Source organism: Lycium barbarum, chromosome 11 (genome assembly GCF_019175385.1).
Source record: "Lycium barbarum isolate Lr01 chromosome 11, ASM1917538v2, whole genome shotgun sequence".
NCBI classification, from domain to species: Eukaryota; Viridiplantae; Streptophyta; class Magnoliopsida; order Solanales; family Solanaceae; genus Lycium; species Lycium barbarum.
In genome coordinates, this window is record NC_083347.1 from 26953855 (window position 1) to 26969918 (window position 16064).

A 16064-nucleotide genomic window follows, 5' to 3' on the forward strand; every position below is an offset into this window, starting at 1 on the left:
CTATGGTTCGTCTTGTTTAGTGCACTACTTAGAAATACAATAGTGATAGTCTTGGTAGATCTAGTAAATTGGAGTCAAACCTATTTCTGTCTTTTGGATCTGTTTTGGCAAGATAATAGGAACTACGGGCCTGGCTCAGACGTTGCTCGACTCAATCGGGTAATTTATTTTCCAAAGTATACTACTAACAACAATAACAACAACAACCCAGTGAAATCCCACAACGTGGGGGTTTGGGGAGGGTAGAGTGTACGCAGACCTTATTCCTATTGAGGTAGGACAGTTGTTTCCGATTTTCCAAAGTATTCTAACTATTTAGAAGAGTGAGTGGGCACTTTTTCGTCGTCTGTTTGTGGGCTCAAAAAAAAAATTATGAGCCCACATATTTTAAACAACTACTAATACTTTTTTTTTTAAATTGTAGGCCCACATATTTTAAACAACTACTAATATTTAAAAATAACTACTAATATTTTAAAAAAAAAAATTGTGGCCCACATATTTTAAACAACTACTAATTTTTTTTTAAAAAATTGTGGGCTCCATATTAAACACCAACCAGTAATAAAAAAAAAAAAAAAAGTGGAATCCACCACATCCAAACTCACGAGCAAAAAAAAGTGGATCCCATATTAACAAAATCAAGCAATATTAAAAAAAAAGTGAATCCCATATTAAAAAAAACAAACAATGTTAAAAAAAAAGTGCTTAGAAAATCAAACAATTAAATCAATAATGATGGATTCATTGCCACATGCGTATCAACCCATTAGAGGGAACAAATGAAATTATTGTACAACAACATACTTAAAATACAAAAATGCTTAGAAAATCAAACAATGAAATCAATAATGATGGATTTATTGCCACATGCGTATCAACCCATTAGTGGGAGCAAATGAAATTATTGTACAACAACATACTTAAAATACTTATATATATCTATATCCATTTTCCAATTTTTGAAAAAATAAATAAATTGTGGGCCTCATATTAAACACCAACCATTAATAAAAAAAAAAGAGAAGAAAAAAAGTGGAACCCACCACATCCAAACTCACGGGAAAAAAAAAGTGGATCCCATATTAACAAATCAAGCAATATTAAAAAAAAAAAGTGAATCCCATATTAAAAAAACAAACAATGTTAAAAAAAAAAATTGCTTAGAAAATTAAACAATTAAATCAATAATGATGGATTCATTGCCACATGCGTATCAACCCATTAGAGGGAGCAAATGAAATTATTGTACAACAACATACTTAAAATACAAAAATGCTTAGAAAATCAAATAATTAAATCAATAATAATGGATTTATTGCCACATATGTATCAACCCATTAGTGGGAGCAAATGAAATTATTGTACAGTACCATACTTAAAATACTTATATATATATATATATATATATATATATATATATATATATATATATATATATATATCCGTTTTCCAACTTTTGAAAAAAAAAATTGTGGGCCCATATAGCCTGATGGATTCATTGCCACATGCGTATCAACCCATTAGAGGGAGCAAATGAAATTATTGTACAACAACATACTTAAAATACAAAAGTGCTTAGAAAATCAAACAATTAAATCAATAATGATTGATTTATTGCCACATGCATATCAACCCATTAGTGGGAGCAAATGAAATTATTGTACAGCAACATACTTAAAATACTTTAAAAAAAAGTGTGGTCCCATATTAAACACCAACCAATATTAAAAAAATTCAAAAAAACACTAACCAATTAAGCATTTAAAAAAAAAGTGTGGTCCCCATATTAAACACCAACCAATATTTTTTTTTTAAAAAGAAGTAAATAAAGTGGAACCCACCATCTCCAAACTCACGGGAAAAAAAAAGGTGGACTCCATATTAACAAAATAGAGTAATATAAAAAAAAAAGTGAATCCCATATTAAAAAAACAAGCAATGTAAAAAAAAAAGAGTGCAGACTTTGTATTCGTAGCAAACACTAATATAATAAAGTTTTAGATATGGAGCACAAACTACAATGCTATATTAATCGTGTTTTGAACATAGTATCCCATATTGACAAAATCAAGCAATATTAAAAAAAAAAAGTGAATCCCATATTGAAAAAACAAACAATGTCAAAAAAAAAGTGCAGACTTTGTATTCATAGCAAACACTAATATAATAAAGTTTTAGATACGGAGCACGAATCATAATGTTATATTAATCGTGTTTTGAACATAGTGTGTGTGTGTATATATATATATATATATATATATATATATATATTATATGCATAAAAATAGTGCAAATTAATAATGCCCAAAAGGGTGGGCCCCATACTAAACAACACCAAGCAATATAAAAAAAAAAATTATATAAAGCATGGGTTTAGACCCATGCTTCGTCATCTGTTGTCCCTTAAAAAAAAGGGGGGGTGGGGGGGGTTGGGGCCTATACTAAATACACCGAGCAATAAAAAAAAAAAGCAAGAAAAAAATAAAACTCACCATCTCCAAACTCATGGGAAAAAAAAAGTGGACCTCATATTATCAAAATCAAGCAACATAAAAAAAAAAAAAAAAGTGAACCCCATATTAAAAAAAATATAATGTTAAAAAAAAAAAGTGCAGACTTTATATTCGTAGCAAACACTAATATAATAAAGTTTTAGATACGGAGCACAAACTACAATGTTATAGTAATCGTGTTTTGAACATAGTATATGTATATATATTATATGCATAAAAATAGTACAAACTAATAATGTCCAAAAAAAAAAAAGTGCACCCCATAAGGGTGGACCCCATACTAAACGACATCAAGCAATATAAAAAAATATTGATCCCACCATCTCCAAACTCACGGTAAAAAAAAGTGGACCCCATATTAACAAAATCAAGTAATATATATAAAAAAAAAAAGTGAACCCCTTATTAAAAAAAAATAATGTCAAAAAAAAAGTGCAGACTTTGTATTCGCAGTAAACACTAATATAATAAAGTTTTAGATACGGAGTACAAACTATAATGTTATATTAATGTTTTGAATATAGTATATATATATATATATATATATATATATATATATATATATATACATAAAAATAGTGCAAATTAATAATGTTCAAAAAAAAAAAGTGCACCCCGTATTAAAAATCAAACAATATTCATATAATTTCCAATGTATCTCATTAAGTCAATAATGATGAATTCATTACCACGTGCGTGTCAATCCATGAAATTGCTTTTCTTCAAAAGGTTAAGTAGTCAAACCATACAATTTTTTTTTTATATTAGCCTGAGATCTAATCTAGATATTAAACTGTTGTATTTGCTATTCCTCCATGTCATTTATTTGTTATGTTTACTAAAATAAATATACTTAAAATATTTATATTTTAAAATAAGATAGAATTTAATTACTTTTTTATTTTTATTCTTACTCTAATAAATGTGAAAAGAAATTAATGTCGTAAAAAAAAATATATCAAACGCAGATCAAATAATGAATAAGGTAAATTAGTCAATTATAATTCTAATCGACGTTTTCTTAAAAAATCATGCAAAAGACAACATGACAAGTAAAATGAGTTAAACCGAGAATATTTACTAAAAATTAAAAAATAGTATTTCTTCGTTTAAATAAAAAATCAATTTATACTTTGTTTTGTTTTAAACATGTAAATTAATTTAATGATTTGAATTAGAATTTTTCAAATCAAAATTTGATAAAAAAATAATAAGGATTTTACACCTTTAAATTAATCGAATTAAAATTAAAAGTATCAACTGATGCTTAAATATTGCTATTGTTTTATCTCAAAGAGAAAAAAATAGTTTTCTTTTAAACAAGTCTTCTCTTTTAAAAAATATTAATAAATTTGCCGATTTTGTGTTCATAGCAAACATTAATATAATAAAATTTTAGATACGGAGCACAAACTACAATGTTATATTAATCGTGTTTTGAACATAATATATACTTTATATATATATTATCACTATTCAAAAATAACTACATACACATAAATACACTATAATCTAAAGTGTTGGGCTCGTGCGCAGCACGAGCATAGGCCGTCTAGTACTATTAGAAAAACTAATTCTTGAGCTTAGTTGTGCATACATCATATCGATAATGATTCTGATCACCTCTCCACCTGCCTAACCTAATTGTGTGAGCAATCAATCATGACTAGTTGATCGATCCATAATGAAATCACTTGTGAGCCAGTAGAACTAAAGTTAAGAGATAATTGAGCATGCCATGACGTTGTAGGTAGAATCCTCAAAGAGCCAAGCAGACCTAAGTTAAGAGATAATTGAACATGTCATGGCGTCATTGTATTAATGGTCTATGTAGTAAGGACCTATTGGTTTAGGTAATTATCTAATGCGTTCCCCAACTGGAGAAGTCAATTTTGGAGGAGAAACTATGCGTTTCTGGGATCTGCGTGTTCCATGGTTAGAGCCAATAAGGGGTCCAAATGGGTTAGACTTGAGTAGGTTCAAAATAGACATACAACCTTGGCAGGAGCGGCGTGGAATATATGACATATGCTCCTTTAGGTTCTTTAAATTCTGTGGGTCGTGTAGCTATCAGAATGCAGTCAATTACATCTCTCCCAAAAGTTGGTTAGCTATGTCTCAATTTATTTCTAAAATTGTTCTTCTTCTAGGTCATTTGTGGCACGCGGGAAGGGCTAGATAATCTACTTTAACAAACCTATATAACTAGTCTGTGGACGAAACACCCCTTGAAGATATTGCTTCTATCATTTGCTTTATTTAACCCGTTTCTCTAATTTTGGTTCTTCACGTCGAGAGAAATAAACAAAAATCTCAGAAAAAAATCTAAATTTGGAAAATTACTTCTTAAAGTAAAAATTCTCATTCCGGGAAGAGAAAGATTTGAAAGGATTGCCTTTCATCTCTGTCCTCTCTTCTTGAAGTGAGCGAATTGCATGTAGATATTTGTAGAGGCCTATAGTTTAATTGATTGAAACGTATGAGTATTGCTCATAACAGTGATATTGTAGTTTCAAGCCCTGCTAAGCCTACCACCACCTTCTCTTCACCTGATACAGGCAGTTAAAATACCCGTCACCCTGCAGATCTCAATCTAACGACGCGTTTGGAACGATCACATGGCTGGCTCTTGCCGGTGTCTACGAGGAAGAAACAACCAAAATGGAGACGACGTCTAATAATGGAGTCCAGAGCCTAAATGACATAAATTTGCCACAAAAAAACTAAAAGGGGTTGCCCTTTCCACAATAAACCAAAAGGGGTTTATCGTGGAGGGAGCAACGTTTTACAAAAAAAAAATGTTAGATCGAATTAAAAAATGTTTTACAAAATAAGATTTTGCAAAACGTTGGTCACCCAACGTTTTACAAAATAAAGTTTTTTTTTTTTTTTTTTTTTATGAAGATGAGGTACCTTTTGATTTTTCCCTTTTAAAATTTTAGTGAAGCTTTTTTTTTAATTCAAACATACACCACAAATCGTATAATAATTAACTCAAACAAATATTCTAACTCTAACCTTTCATACAATAATTAAAATTGCGTTTTCTAATATGTGAACATAAAAAAAAAAATACTAAAAATATAAGTTAAATAAACGCCACACATAATCTGAATAGTAAATGTTAAATTAAATATGTAATTAAACACCACAAGACATATTATATATTTATTATAATAAAGACAACAACATATTCTTGGAAGATTACATAAGGAAACAACGATCGTACAACTTAGGAAAAAACATAAAAACCAACAAGCAACAACAACTACTGATTTCTGTCGGGGTAGCGATTCTTGTTATGACCTGTTTGCTTGCACGCTGCCCCGACAGAAATCATCAGTAGTTGTTGTTGCTTGTTATTTTTTATGTCTTTTCCTAAGTTGTACGATCGTTGTTTCCTTATGTAATCTTCCAAGAAGATGTTGTTGTCTTTATTATAATAAATATATAATATGTCTTGTGGTAGTTAATTACGTATTTAATTTAACATTTACTATTCAAATAATTTGTGACGTTTATTTAACTTATATTTTTAGTATTTTTTTTTTATGTTCACATATTATAAAACACATTTTTAATTATTGTATGAAAGGTTAAAGTTAGAATATTTATTTGAGTTAATTATTATATGACTTGTCGTATATGTTTGAATTAAAAAAAAAGCTTAACTGAAATTTTAAAAGGGAAAAATCAAAAGGTACCTCATCTTCATAACCAAAAAACAAAAAACACTTTATTTTGTAAAACGTTGGCTACGTTTTACTTGACAATTATTTTTTTTTAAAATTTCGATCTGACAATTTTTTTTCCGTAAAACATTGCTCCCCTCTTTGGTTTATCATGGAAAGGACAACCCCTTTTGATTTTTTTGTGATAAATTTATGCCATTTAGGCTCCGAACTCTCTAATGATGGCTCTTGGCCCAGACAACATTCTATCCATAGGGGAGAGTTTGGGCGACCTGGGTAGCCCCTAGGACAACTTATTCTTAAAGAGTTTTAAGTTATACTAAATTGTTTTTAGACTGATAATGTATATAACTTGAACTCATTCTTTAATTATATCAAAGTATATTCTTAACCATATGAAAGCGAACGTGGAAAATAACACACAGAATCTCATGTCAGGACACAAAAGCCAGCCACTTTCCAAATCTAAGTTGGAAATTGGACTTTAAAAAGGGCAGAAATTTGGTTCACCAGGTGTTTATTAGGACATTGGGTTATGGTTGAGCTGACAACATAATAATTAAACTTGAAGAATATTCTCTAGATTTACCAGTCAAGACAACCATTCAATCAAAAGCATTCACCCTTTTATATTTCATAAAGTAGCAAACGTATTCAAAGTTCCATGCTTTCAAATACTTTTGATGATAAAATGCTCTACAACTTACCTATGCTCACCTTAATGGCACATATTCTATGTGGCCTATTTCTTGTGCTGCTAAGTACCAAGTGAATTTTCATGGTACTAATAAAAGTAGCACAAGATGAGGAATTCCTCATAACACAAAAATACAACCAGCATCAAATACGGATTTGACTTCGAACTATTTACCCAATGCTCTGGAAAATATTAGAACTCTGAGTTAAGCACTCTGAAGCCTGATCTCTGGCAGCCCAGAATTTTCTGATTGTCCAACTACAGGATGCAATGGTTGGTGTTGTTGCTGCTGATTATTATGAGGGCGGTGGTCGTGGTGATGTTGTTGTCTTGTGGGGTAGCCATAATATCTATCATCAGGCAGAACGTGTGGCTGCGTGGCACTGGTTGTCTGTGCACGTGATGATCGAAGGCGTCTGCTTGCTCTCCATCTCAAATACTCTACGAGGAGCGAATTCGTACTAATTGCAATACCGAACCCGGTGAAGGAGGAAAGCAGCACTGATAGGAGTGCATTAACATTAAGCTGCACATTTAGCAATTATGTAAATCTTTATGTATCTGTTATTTTTGCAGGTGGAAACACCAATGGCCTTTTCCCAGTCTAAACAGGAAGCTTGGAAAGATAACAAATTAAAGAATGAAAGATTTTTACCACTGCATAGAATATATGGGCGAATAGGATAACAATTGCAAACTGAAATGAAGCATAAGCCCATATGTAACTCTTGCTGACTGCAAATGGCCAAAGAATGTAATTATCATTCTTAATAAAAAGACTCATCCATCGAACGAAAAAAAAAAAAAATCAAAAGGAATGTGTAAAGAATGAGCAACAATAAAAACATGTTGAATTTCTAAAAGACTAAGCCATTCAGTTATTTTGTCCGCCAGGTCAATTTCACTATATTCATGGTTATTGATGAGGTACGTATTATAGCATCATAACCAGTTGAGATCTTTTTCCTTCTTTTGCTTTCACTTAGAACTGTTCCTAAAAAAGGAATTGTAGCGGAGATGCTTCCCTTGTGATAGAGAGTGTTTGTGAAAATGGGGTAGCTAACATGCGAAAACTGAACACTTTTACCCAATCACAGGCTCTTAGCTAATGAGACACAACAATTTATCCAAACACGTTAACCATGTATACTAATGATCAAAATTCCAATATAAGTGGGCTACTTAGCAGTCGTTTGTAAATCCTATGATATACTGAGTTAACTTCAAGTTAGGAAATGGTGAAATTGTGTATAGTTAATATTATTTTTAAATTACATATACAGTGATTTTACAGTTGTTAGTTATTTAAAGAGACAAAATCCAACATGCATTCACTGGATTAATAGCCTCTCTATCTCTCTAGCCAAAATCTATTTGGAGGTATTCAGTTAAGTGCAAAAGGAGAACTATTGTGTTGAATGTGCATTCTCATCTCCGTTTCTATGAGCTAACCTCACCATTGACAGAAAATTATCAGGAATTTAGGCTGGAATCATTTCACAAATGACATCTAATAAGAAGAAAATCAAGAGAAAAAAATCATACCCATCGTAGAAGCTATCATAGAAGAAAGGAGGCCTAAAACAACAGAGAAAGGTAAAGAGATGGCAAGAGCTCGAGCGCCTAAGTCAGACACCTGTCACAATACAAGATAAATTGATAAATGCAAATATTGTACATCAGACAGAATGTGAAGGCTAAATGAAATATGACCAAAATAATGGTTGTGCCTTTAATAGGAGTGGCTTATAGTTTTTGGATAGTTTTATATATCACTACAAGCTTTGACATTTAAAGAGACTTACTAAACAATCACTTTTATGGATATACCGAACAATGACATGTATTGCAGTAATGAGCTACACTAATTTACCCCCACACATGATATGAGCTACCAATTATTCCATCTACCCTTTATAGAAGTTCATGGTGTGACATGTTGTTACATATTCCACTTAAACAATGAATAACATAAATGTAGAATATGAATATCATGATGGGTGAGATGAGGAACCAAGCAGTGAATAAATAAAGCCAAAATTGCATTTAGTAACCTAGCTTTTAGGAGCCGTGCGTCATTTGTCCTACTTTCAAATGTGCAGTTTTGCTACCTAGTTTATAGGGTTGGTGCATTTGTTGACATAGGCTTTTGAAATGTGCACATAAAACCCAACTTCCTAAAAACCTGTAAAACTGGGGCTTCCTCTTTATGGAAGTAATTTTAGACGAAAAAATTCATGTATCTTGCACACGATTCTTTATCAGTCCGTTTGAGGGCTCAAAAACTATTTTAATTCATATATTATCTTTTGAAGTAATAAAAAGAAAAAAACCATCAATAGCTCCAAAATCTCCCCTTACATCTATAATCAGACAAATTTAAGCCACCTTAACACAGTGCTAACAATTAGTTTTCTTTTGAGTCCATAATATTTATGATGAAAGTTACATCTTCTAAAAATAATGTATAAATGAAAATGGGTTTACTTAGATTATCTCAGCATATTAACTCGTGTAGGAAGAGATATAACAATGAAGAAACAAAAGGAAAGTACCAGAAGCTGCTCCAGAAAGCAAAAATATGCAAGCATGCTGACCATGACAAGGATAGGTACGTCTTGCCAGACTCTGTCGACAGAAAAAAGTAAAAGGCAAATCCCAATTAAGTGTACAAACTGATTTCCATGTGACGCTCATTAACATTTAGAATAACTTGGTTAAAAGTACCACGGAATAAATGAGAAACTTTTGACACCAACAACAACAACATACCCAATATAATCCCACCAAGTGGGGTCTGGGGAGGTAGTGTATACAAACCTTACCCCTACCTTTTGATGGTAGGGAGACTGTTTCCGATAGACCCGCGGCTCAAGGAGAGATGAAAAGACAGCAGTAATAATAGGCAGTAACAGCAGCAAGATAAGCTATAGAAAACAGCCTCCCTACCATCACAAGGTAGGGGTAAGAATCCTCATGCTTCACAGTTCATCATGCAGAGAATCAAAAGCTTCCAAATGTTTAGATAATATCAATCAAAAATATGTTACACACGTGTGAACGCAATTATTAATGTTTGTCAAGATTTAGGAGTTCATGAGTAATTGGGAAGGTTTTTAGGATTAAGAGATCCTAATGATTCGTGCTTTACAGTGCATCATGTAAAGAATCAAGAACTTCCAAATGTTTATGTCATGTCCATAATGTCCATTACTGACTGACTGAATTGCAAAGACACATAAAATCTAAATGCATGAAGCTAAATTTTGCAATAGAAAAATCTGCCTAGAATCACAAAGTATTTGATTGGTTATATTTATCTGACATATTTTACGTCTGAGGTTCACATAAAATTCAAGTGAAATTAAAGGAAGCCGCAAAACTTTATCAGCTGAACTTGCCTGTAACGAGGCACTTCTCTCTGCTGTGTAACAGTTTGGGACCTTCTGGCAGCAGTTGGAGGATTTTGAATTTTCAATAATGTTACCGGAAGGTTTCGTACTTCCTGCTTGCAAACATCACAGATCTTGTTACCCTTAATACTAAACCACTTCAAGGTGCAGTCTTTGTGAGCGAGTGCAAGGTCTCCTTTGCAGCTGCATTCCATTTTAAATGTTTCACTTTCTTCACCAAGTTCAACAAAACAAATTCTGCAAACAGCCTCTTCCTCGGGAATATCTTCACCAGTATTATCTATAGCTGTAGATAGCGAAGGAGAAAAGCCATTATAGAGAGGAGACAGCATGAGTAAAGTCCCTTTAGACTTAACTCTTGACCTATATGAAGTATAAAATCCTAATAGATTCAAGGATTCTATGTACTCTCAAGAGCCAAAGAAAGTGACCAAATAGAAATTAGTCATTGCCATAATTAAGCAGCATTCTCCATTCAGAATCATCATCCTCATAAATTTGTATTTCCTCTTTGACATAGCCAATTCTATTTCTAGCTAATTTACAGCTGTGATCGTATCTATCAAAAAATTGTTGGGACAAAGACCTTAACTAATTGAAAGTAAGATGTACAAATGATTTTCCTTGAGACATGGAGTCCTAATTTTAATTTGATAGTATTATAGTTGTGGTAGTGGAAAAAATATAGAAGTAGTTGAAGTGCCAGTCTTATCACATCAAATATTAAAATGTTTAACTAATTGAATTTGAATTCTTGAAAGCTGTATAGAAGTAATATTTTTGGAGTGGTGTCAAACAGTTTGAAATGTACCAAAATAGAAAGAGTGTCAAATAAATTGGGACACAGGGACCAAGGGAGTAGAGGATGAGAAAACAAAAATAGTTACAACCATAGAAAATGTTCATTATAACTTGCCACAAGTAGCAACTAAATCACGAGTGGATATAATTCTCGATACGCAGAGAAAGTCACATGCATATAGAGTTAACATCTTAGTAGTTCTTAAAGACTGATTGTGTATACAAATTCTTTTGCAAGCTTTTATAATCTCCAAGGAGAAAACTGCAGCTCAATCCCTACTGAACACCAGAGACAATAGACTCCAAACTTTTTCTTTTTTGATGACAGACTCCAGACTTTTTCTTCTTACTAATAATATGGAAATAATTCATTACCTCATTTCATAGAGGTGTTAACCACTGAAAAAAGGTGCTGAGAATCAATTTACATATGTGATCTGTTACATTAAGAACGGTGCTTATGCAAAATCAAACAGGTATACAAAATGATCCAGATAACAGTTAGTGTTGAAAGCTTGTAGCAAGAACCTTTTTAGTTCAGAAAATGATCAAAACAGTTTATCATAAATGCAATGTCAAATTCACTCGTGTAGCATTATCCAATTGGAGAAGCTAGTGACAAGTATAAAACTTATAAGAATCAGGATGCACGAAAATTTGGCATACCGTTTTCTGTTTCTTGTGTTATGTCTGCTGAGGCATCAGAATCCGTGGTTGGGCGAACAACTTTGGAAATTACACGGATGAGATGGCCACTAGAATCTTCCCTCCTTAAGCTTCTGCTTTTAACATGTATAGGCACTGAAAACGAACGCTTCATGTGCTGTTGGGCTTCAGGTTTCTGTCAGTAAATAAATCAATAGTACAAACAAGAAAAAGTAAGAACGAGTACACACAAAAACAGTACATCTAAATAAGTAAATATTAAGACAAAAGACATACAATTAACTCTAAGTGAGCATCCACACAATTGTCCTCTGCAGGCTTTACCACAGTTCCCATTGGTGTCTCTGGTAAAGAGCGGATTGATTTTGTCGTCGAAGAGAACAAAACTTTATTGAGAGAAAATGACCTTGAAGTTGAAGGCTTATCTGAAAGTGGTGTATCTGGGATAATGAGAACTGTCTTTTCACCATCTAGAGTTACGTTTTTGGCCCTAGTGCTTTTCTGTGGAATCAGATTCTTCATAGATGATATGAACTTCGCAGAGTGGGGCCTTGGGGGCAACCCTGATCTGGCAGAGTTAGGACTTGGAACATCTATTCTTGTAAAACTGGATAATGCATTTTCCAAAGATCTTGAAGGTATTTGCAAAGAGGCGAGGTTTGGCCGTCTTGTTGACTGCTGTTGCGCTAAAGTCGCTTGTTCTATCTCTCCATTCTTTTTCCATAGATGCAAATTTCAGAACACAAAGGCACCAAAATAATACAAAAGCAAGAAAAGATCGGCATAGTTAATTTATAAAAGGAGCACAAACTCATCTAATGGCAATTCATTTATAAGCAAAAAGTTACAACTTTGTCCAGAACCTATACATCTGAAGAACAGTGGATTTTCCAAACGCAAAATGGAGATCAGATATGCTAAACCAAATGATTAGTACAACTCAAGTCCCAATAGAGGTCAACAAAAATGATAGTCTTCTTGGCATACATGTTCTGAGTATTTATTTCTCTTTTCCCCCCCTACTACTTCATAAAAAGAAGAAATGCAAAAAACCTATCAAAGCTCCAAACTAGCTAAAGTAATTCCATAAATATCCCAAATCAACTAATTCATCAAACTTACTTATCTAAAAGGGGAAAGAAAAAAATCCAATCTTTCACATTCTAGCTTCCTCCACTTGCACATCCTTCCTTCACCAATCACCAAATAACACTAAATTCAAGAAAACCCCACAAAAAGAAAGAAGAAAAATCATTTCTTTAGCAATTTTCTAAACACAATCACACTCCCCAACCCTTCCCCACCAAAGGGCAAAAAACCAAAAAGAAAAATGAGACTCTAGGCCTTGTGCCAATACATGCTTTGAGTATTTGTTTCCCTTTTTTTTTTTTCTACTACTTCGTAAAAAGAGGAAATGCACAAAACCCATCAAAGCTCCAAACTAGCTAAACTAATTCCATAAATATCTCAGACCAACTAATTCATCAGTTCATTCAAACTCACTTATCCAAAAAGGGAAAGAAAAAAAAAATCAAATCTTTCACATTCCAGCTTCCACAACTTCCATAAATTCCACATCTTTCCTTCACCAATCACCAAATGACATTAAATTCAAGAAACCCCACACAAAAAGAAAAGAAGAAAAGATCATTTCTTTAGCAACTTTCTACAGACAACCACACTCACAAACCCAAAAAGAACCAAATGAAACACAAACAAGATAAAAAAAGAAAAATAAGAAGCACAAAATAAAAGTAAAAAAGAGACACTTACTGAATTGGTATTAGCAGAAGAATCAAATTCAGTTGGTATTTGATGCATTTCTTGAACAGAAACAACTACAGAATTCTCCATTTTTGCAGTCACAAAAAAAAAAAAAAAAAAAAAGTTACAGTACCATGAAAACAACCCCAGATCATAAAATCATTTGGATTTGGATATTTTTAAATTAAATTCCATTTATTTTGTTCTTATCAAGAGAAGTAAAATGTTTTTCAAATTTATGAACTAGTGGGGTTTCTTGATTGCTTTAGACAGTAATGATGAAAACAAGAAAAGAAGATTAAAAAAAAACAATCTTTTTGGTTTTTAATAGTAACTAAATATTTTTTTGTGTTCATAAACAAAAACTATCTTAGCTTTGTAGACAAAACAAAGCATTTTTACCTTTTCAACAGCAACTAAAAAAAATAAGTTATTTTTTGTTTCAGATTGTATTATTACCCGCCAACGTTATTTGGTTTTGCCAGCTGAGTTTAGATTCCTTCTTATTATTTATTTTGTTTTAAATTTTAATATTTGTCATGTCATGTTATTATACTTTTCTTTTGTTGCTTTTGGTTATAAATATTTACTTTTTGTTTGACTGCTTTTGACTAGGATTAGCTGCCACCAACTTTTGCAAATCCATGGTTTTTTAAATTTTATCAGTGTTGTTTTGTGCGGGTGGGGTGTGTGCGCGTGGGGAGTGGGGGTAGGGGTAGGGGTGCAAAATATAAAGAAAGTCTAGTGAAAAATAGAATTTCACTCCATCCGTTCATTTTTATTTATTTATTTTATATTTTATATTTTTTAAAAATTAATAAATGAAATATATAGTTTAGTATAATACGCATATTAATTTGTGTATCATCTCAATAGATTTAAAAATAACTTAGAAATGAGTAATTAATGTTAAGGATAAAACAAGAAAAAAAATATATTTTTTTTACATTTTAAAATGGATAAATAAAAGTAAAAATTTATTTATAATATAGTGAATAAATAAAAGTGAACGGAGAGAGTACATTTTTAGAATGAAAGATAATTTTTTTTACGTCGTAATTAATTCATTTTGCTATATATTTCTTTTTGTTTTTTTAAGTAAAAATGCAGAAGATCTTAGTTTAATTTATTTTTTCTTACTTTTTTGTGGACACGACAACTTGTTATCATTATTATTGATCTACTCTCGAAAGTGTTGACTTAGTATCAAAAGTACTATGTTCTCATAATTACTACTCCTCTCGAAAAAAAAAATATTCATTTAGCTTTTTTTTTTTATTAAAAAAAATTACTTATTAAATTAAGAAATAATTAATTCTATTTTTTCAAATTTACCCATATTAAGTGTTATGTGATCAAATCTCAATATCTATTTAATTAGGGATAATATAGTTAATTTTTTTTTTTAAATGAGCAATTTCTTAAAAGATGTGTAAATAACTAAATAGACTTTTTTTTTATCCGGAGGGAGTAGTGTATTATCACATGTGCACTGGCAGGGATAAACCTGCTAATTGAAAATTTAATTTTTACAATCGACTTTACTTCAAATTTAAGAATCCTTCTTTATTTCATCAGTGTAATAATTAGGCCATGCACACCTCTCCTCCTTAGCTAGAGTACTCCCATCTTCCTAATATGCATGTCGACATACAAAAATCACGTCCATTAAGAAATTAATAATATCATATAAAATTTACTAAATTATCTTTATTTATTAAATAATTTTTGAAAATTGAGCAATATTAAAAAAACTACTTCATTAATGCTAAGAGCATAGTTGAAAACACTTACTAATTTACTTATTTTTGTCTTGAATTCGTAAGATGACACTTATTTAGGGACATTTTTATCTAATAAGATTACACTTATTTTGGGACGGAGAGAGTAATAAGTTTCAACTTTAGTCAAACATACATTTTGCTTTTTCGTGGGAATCCATATTTAAATTATCCAAAATCCATATTAAATTGAACTTTGAAGCTAATAAAAGCATTCCAAATGATGAAAATGGTATTTAACACTTAACCAAAATAATATAAAAACCTCTTCCAAAATGGCATATCTATCAGGCCATATGCAAAGCATATGAAAAAAAAAAAAAAAAAACTTTCACATCAACCAAAAAGGCATGAATTCATGATTAGTTGCATTAACCTAATTATTATTTGTTTATTTTTGGATTAAAATGGTATAATAATGAATAACTGCTTCACATGCCAACTTCTTTTTCTTAGGTAAAATGTTATAAACAAATGTAATCAGAGGCGGAGCCATGAGTTAAAGTTTATGGTTCTAAATTGTCACCGAAATCATAACTCATCTTAATTACTAAGTTCCAGTTAAATATTTATACATATTTAATGAATTACTTAATAATAATATAAAGTCTAAGCAAAAGCCGTTGGGTTCGTTCGAACTCTTAAAGAATACTCTATCTTCGGCTCTGAACGTAACTAAATGAATAATGTTTGTAAATAATGTCTTTTAAGTTGTACATCCTTATTGACATACA

The 16064-nt window shown here is 31.4% G+C and overlaps 1 protein-coding gene across 1 annotated transcript; it reads right to left on the bottom strand.

Annotated features, from left to right (window-relative positions):
• Nucleotides 1–6812: 6812 nt before the first annotated feature.
• Nucleotides 6813–13996, bottom strand: LOC132616875 (uncharacterized). Its single transcript, XM_060331630.1, has 8 exons — nucleotides 13559–13996; nucleotides 12062–12499; nucleotides 11786–11960; nucleotides 10307–10604; nucleotides 9461–9533; nucleotides 8451–8541; nucleotides 7561–7640; nucleotides 6813–7431 (listed from the first exon to the last, which is right to left on the bottom strand). Exons 1-8 carry the CDS (start codon nucleotides 13637–13639, stop codon nucleotides 7111–7113), a joined length of 1557 nt encoding a protein of 518 aa, XP_060187613.1. The 5' UTR covers nucleotides 13640–13996; the 3' UTR covers nucleotides 6813–7110.
• Nucleotides 13997–16064: the final 2068 nt, after the last annotated feature.